The sequence below is a fragment of the Lutjanus erythropterus genome, chromosome 1 (assembly GCF_056507025.1).
Source record: "Lutjanus erythropterus isolate fLutEry1 chromosome 1, fLutEry1.hap2, whole genome shotgun sequence".
NCBI lineage: Eukaryota > Metazoa > Chordata > Actinopteri > Lutjaniformes > Lutjanidae > Lutjanus > Lutjanus erythropterus.
In genome coordinates, this window is record NC_139317.1 from 8,196,322 (window position 1) to 8,202,321 (window position 6,000).

General features: G+C 42.3%; 1 protein-coding gene across 1 annotated transcript in view; it reads left to right on the plus strand.

Annotated features, from left to right (window-relative positions):
- lrrc4cb (leucine rich repeat containing 4C, genome duplicate b) overlaps window positions 1-5,620 on the plus strand; it is a 66,598-nt gene extending 60,978 nt beyond the window's left edge. The window contains exon 2 of the mRNA XM_084733416.1: window positions 629-5,620. Within this exon, the coding sequence (XP_084589542.1) occupies window positions 656-2,551 (1,896 nt within the window). The 5' untranslated portion in view covers window positions 629-655 and the 3' untranslated portion in view covers window positions 2,552-5,620. The remainder of the gene's footprint in view (window positions 1-628) is intronic.
- The last annotated feature ends 380 nt before the right edge of the window (window positions 5,621-6,000 follow it).

Here is a 6,000-nt window from a genome sequence, read left to right on the forward strand (position 1 = left end):
TGTCATTCTGTGCACATTGTACTATACTGTATAAATAGACGAGAGCTGCAAGTAATGATTATTTTCATTATCAATTAATCTGGTGATGATTTTTTTTATGAATTGTTCAGTCTACAATATGTCAAAAAATTGTGAAAAAAAAACAAATATAATTTCATAAAGCTCCAAGTTACATCTTTGTATCTTTGTTTCTGACCACTGACATACAGTGTATTAGAAATAGCATCTTAATCTAAAGCATCTTAGTCACCCCCTGGTGGTTGGCTGCAGTACAGGCCATATATCCCGCCTCCCATATGTTAATAGATATGACACCAAAAAACACATCAAATACAATTTTTCCAAAAATGGTTTTGGTCATTTTAAGTAGTTCTGATCATGCTGATGTTCGTGCAAGTGTAAGTTTTCTGAATCAGATCGGTTTTAACTAATTATTTGATGCTATAAAAAGGAGGTTTCATGTCATGATTTACAGCTGAGCTCTGCTCGCAATTGAGCCTGCCAACTGTACGGGCGGGAACTCAAGCCTCCAACACTGATCACTACTGCACAGACTCTTGCTATAAATGACGTCACCAGGGCAAGATGAAATAAATAAATATTATTCTTTTTTTTCTTCTCGTTGCAGAGAACACAAACAGCAGATGAACTATGAATGCTGAACACAATGATCTCCTCCCTCCAGCGCCAGACAATGAGAGGTCGTAGGCTGAAGGGGGCGCTGTCCAACCCCCTCTTTGTGCTTCTTTTGGCCCTTCAGATCCTGGTGGTGGCTGGGCTGGTTCGTGCTCAGACCTGTCCTTCCGTCTGCTCATGCAGTAACCAGTTCAGCAAAGTCATATGCACCCGCCGCAGTCTACGGGACGTCCCAGATGGCATTTCCACCAACACTCGCTACCTGAACCTCCAGGACAACCTCATCCAGGTCATCAAGGTGGACAGTTTCAAACATCTGCGCCATCTGGAGATCCTGCAACTGAGCAAAAACCACATTCGCAGCATTGAAATTGGCGCCTTCAATGGGCTGGCCAGTCTCAACACCTTGGAGCTCTTTGATAATCGGCTCACGACAATCCCCAATGGAGCTTTTGAGTACTTGTCCAAGCTGAAGGAATTGTGGCTACGGAACAACCCCATCGAAAGTATACCATCTTATGCCTTCAACCGGGTTCCCTCGCTTAGAAGGCTGGATCTAGGTGAGCTGAAACGTCTCTCCTACATTTCTGACGGAGCCTTCAAGGACTTGAGCAACCTGCGCTACCTGAACCTGGGAATGTGCAACCTCAAGGAGATCCCCAACATCTTACCTTTGGTCAGGCTTGAAGAGCTCGAAATGTCAGGAAACCAGATCTCTGTCATCAAGCCCAGCTCATTCACAGGATTAGTGAACCTCCAGAAGCTGTGGATGATGCACGCCCAGATCCAAACCATCGAGAGGAATTCCTTCGACGACCTTCAGTCAATGGTGGAGCTCAATTTGGCTCACAACAACCTTACCTTTCTACCACATGACCTCTTCACACCGTTGCATCGTCTAGAGCGGGTCCACCTCCATCACAACCCTTGGAACTGCAACTGTGATATCTTGTGGCTCAGCTGGTGGCTGAAGGAGGCAGTACCTGCCAATACCAGCTGCTGCGCCCGCTGTCACACTCCTGCAGCCTTTAAAGGTCGCTACATTGGGGAACTGGACCACAGCTACTTTCAGTGTGATGTTCCTGTCATCGTGGAGCCACCCAGTGACTTGAATGTGACAGAAGGCATGGGTGCAGAGCTTAAATGCCGTACAAGCTCTCTGACATCCATCAGCTGGCTTACACCAAATGGCTCGTTGGTGACACATGGGGCTTACAAGGTGCGTTTGTCTGTCCTCAATGATGGGACACTGAACTTTACTAGTGTCACAATGCAGGACACTGGGACTTACACCTGCATGGTTAGCAACACAGCAGGCAACATTTCTGCCTCTGCTGTGCTTAATGTCACTTCAGTGGAGAACAGCGGGGTGACTTATTTTACCACAGTCACCGTGGAAACCATCGAGACCCCGGGGGACTATAGCCAAACGCCACTTCCGCCATTTGGCTGGGTGTCATCCTCAACGACAAAAGGTACTCCTGTTTCAACAAGGACCACAGAGCGGACTTACACCATTCCAGTTCTTGATCTAGATGGAGAGGGAACCGTCAATGGCCTGGATGAGGTGATGAAAACCACCAAGATTATCATTGGCTGCTTCGTGGCCATCACGCTTATGGCCGCCGTTCTGCTGGTTATTTTCTACAAGATGAGGAAGCAGCATAACCAGCAGGATCCTGATGGCCCTGCCTCTTCCATGGAGGTCATTACCGTTGAAGAAGAGCTTGCAGGTGTCGCCGCCATGGAGAGACACCTATCGCTGCCCCCTCTGGAGCACTACAACCACTACAACACCTACAAGAACACTTACCACCACCCTTCTATGCTCAGTACCATACACAGCTCAGCCACACAGGAACCTTTACTGATTCAAGCCTGCTCAAAAGACAATGTACAAGAGACCCAGATCTGATCTTGAATTTGACTCACCATCCAGTATCAGCAGTTTCATACTTGGAGTACAATGGACCAAAACATGAAGATAAAAGAAATCAAAATGACATTGACTTGACAGAGTTGATGTCGATAACGGCGATAAATCAGCATTTGGCAAAGGGACGACATATGATACTTTAACAAGTGTCTTTACAAAAACAAAGATTATTTATTAAAAGTATGTCTAGTGGCTAAATGAAGAAAAACAATTTGTGATAGCTTTTTAGCTCATTTTATTTCTCTCTCTCTCTCTCTGTGTAATACTGCACAAGGGAAAGAATGGTTCACTAAAAGTGAATATAGAATGTATTAAATGCAGCTCACGTGAAAGCACTGAAGAAATTGGCCTCATGCTAAAATTAACGCAGCACCATTAATTTAATTATTTGATTTTACCTGATAATAACATGGTTTGTTGAAGGACATTGCTTTAGTATTTATAAGCATTTATTTGTTAGTTGTTCAGCGTACCATGTCCAATTTAGCGGAGGTTTATGAGAGACAAAACATAAAATGGGTTTGTTTTCATTGCCATCATATTCTCGCTGTCACAAAACACAAAATGAGATCTTTTAATGACGCAGCTCTGGATGATATCACAGTGAAGCCAGCATGCCTGAGGAGCAAAGCAGCCAAATGAGTAAATGTGCATTTCCCCTGTGGCTCCTAAACAACAGCCATACATCCTTCACTTTAATTAAGATTAAGTTGCTCCCACTCCTCCTCCTCCTGCAGTTTCTTTACACTTCTACCTTTAGTACTTCTTTCCATCTACTCCTCCCCTCTCCTTCTGTCTCAGAATTCTACATCATCCCCGTCTATCCTCTCCCTGCTTTCTCTTTTGCTCCGTGTCCTCTTGCTTCTTTGATTGTCTCGCCGTCGCTTAGCTCAGGCACGTTCCTCACCCCTCGCCATGTCTCATTTGTCTCGCTTTATCCGCCGGCATGTGCCGCACGACGGCAGAATATTGCTTGGGAAAATGAAGGGGAGCATAAGGCTGCAGTGTGTAGCCTCCCTGTTAACCCAGTAATGATCTACGTCCACTCAGTGTCGCGTTACCTTGCCATCACCCCAGGGTCACACGAGCTTGGGCGCTGATAGTCCATCTGTTATACAGATAAAGAGGCAAATGAGGCTGCTTTGTAATGTAGTGTGACCCTGTCAGACAAACGCAGACGGGGCTAACATAGTCAGTGAAGCAGCTAGGAACCTGCAACAAAATAAGGGGAGATGGGTTATAGCTCATTAATCTGTATCAGCAGTTCATTTGCAGACTAACAGAGGAAAGCTGATAACAAAACAGCATGAGACTTTTCCACTCTCCATGTGCCCAACATCTAACCGGGGATAGAGGCCTTTGATATTGAAGCGACCCCTGCTCAGTCTCATTTTTGTCAGAGAAAAACACACACACTTTGATGTTGCATCATTTATAGACCATCAAAACATTGTCTCTCCTGTAGTCTGTTTACGCTCTGCTTTTTCATTTAGTCTTTCAAAGGGGAAGGCTTAAGGAAGGGGGAGGTAGAGGATGAAAAAGTGAAGAACAGTGGGTGGGGGAGCCAGACCCACGACAGTCATGAGGGGTCTTCAAACAGAGATATTGCAGATATGAAAGGAGAGGAGTGAAAAAAAGATAAGGAATAAGGAGGCAAAACTAGCCATCAGACTGTCGCCATGGAAACAGTGACCTTGTGCAGAAAGTAAGAAGAGGTAGATATGCCTTTCGCTTTGGTCTGTGTGCAACAAGCATATTTTAATTTCCCACTGGCGATTTCATAAACGCAGCTGATTAAGAACAAAACCGTCATAATGGAATGTACGTTTTATAATGGTTTTGATGGGATTTGACGTCAGCTTTGCAGAGCAATGCATCGCTTCAGTTATTTAAATGAAATAAATCACTGCATGACGTGAAAAAATTAACAATTTAACTGTCCAGCAGTTCTTATTTGCCTTATTGATTTTCATCTCGTAGCTTATAGTATGAGCATAATAATGTGCTGTCACTCACAAAATCACACGCCTCTGATCAGTCAGTCTCCTAAATTTATTCTTTTATTTTCTACAATAAAAGCAGAATGAGGAACAACGATGGCGGAAGCAAAATATACATTTAAGGACTGGTAATGTGTGGTCAGGTAGAGCAGGAACAATTGAAAGAGGAACCTATTCATCGTCAGCCTTGCATTGAGCGTTATGAACGACAAAAATAGTACAGTCAATGGTAAAGTCAATGAGTGAACCATTCTTTCCCTTTCCACTGTTTTCTTTTTCAATGCTCAATTCCTTTTCAATGCTTTTGGTGGCTTAATGATTCAATGTTGATGCTGGCTACAGTGAAAAAAAAAAAGGTCGAGATTTTTTTTTATATATATATATTTGGAGATGAGGGTTGTGAGTTATTCAGAATGAATGGAAAATCTCTGTATTGGTATTTACACAAACAGAATGGCTTTATGTGGAGAGATATTTGAATGCCAGAATGAAATTAAGACGGGGCTGCAGAATGTTGGACTTGAAATACCAGCAGAGTGAGCTTGATTTTTGTGCAAAATCCTTAAGCCAAGGTGATCAAAATTCTTGTGTGTTATTCTGCCAACTGTCTATGTATGGGGAGGGTTACTGTATGTGGGAATATTCTCTCTCATTTTTGGAGAGAATAATCATCAAATGGTTAAATTTCTACAAAAAAATATTTTCAAAAACATAATGCAAAAAAAAATATTCAGATCATAATTTTACATGTGCTTCAATTGTTAAAAAAAAGACAAAAAAGCAAAACAAAAAGAAGAAAAAAAACAAGAGACTGTGCTTGTAAGGAGTCCAACTAATTTCTCTGAGGATGATGTTCAATTATTGATACCTGAGATTGTAGTTCATACTGTACATGAATACAAATAAAAATTGCAATTCTTTTTTTCCATTAGATTTCATAGAATGCATTATTCAAAGAGACATTGTCACCATTTTGCCGCTTTTGTCCCATTTGCACATGAACACTGGTATAGAAATATTCAAACAAAAAGGATTACTAAGCAGCTCCCAGAATGCTGAAGTGAGAAGAAATGCTGTGAAGAAATGCACTGTAGCTTATTTTATGAGGTCAGAGGAGGGAAGTGGATCTCTCTTAGAGGAAAAGGAAGTGATCTTTCTGTATTATACATGGGAAGTTGGATTCTTTTATCCAATTTGAATCACTCCATCTGTCTGACAGAATCATTTGATTCATGCGGGCAAGTCTGAGAATTTCATAACCAAGAGCACAATGTGCTATGCCTGCTCTCTCCACTGACTCAATATGATGAACAAAGAACCTCACAGAACCTTGGAGAACATTGTCACAGTCGGGAAAATACAAATCTAATAGCCTACACTACCCTCACCGGCATTTCAGAATGTATTTAATATTGAATCAATTAAACT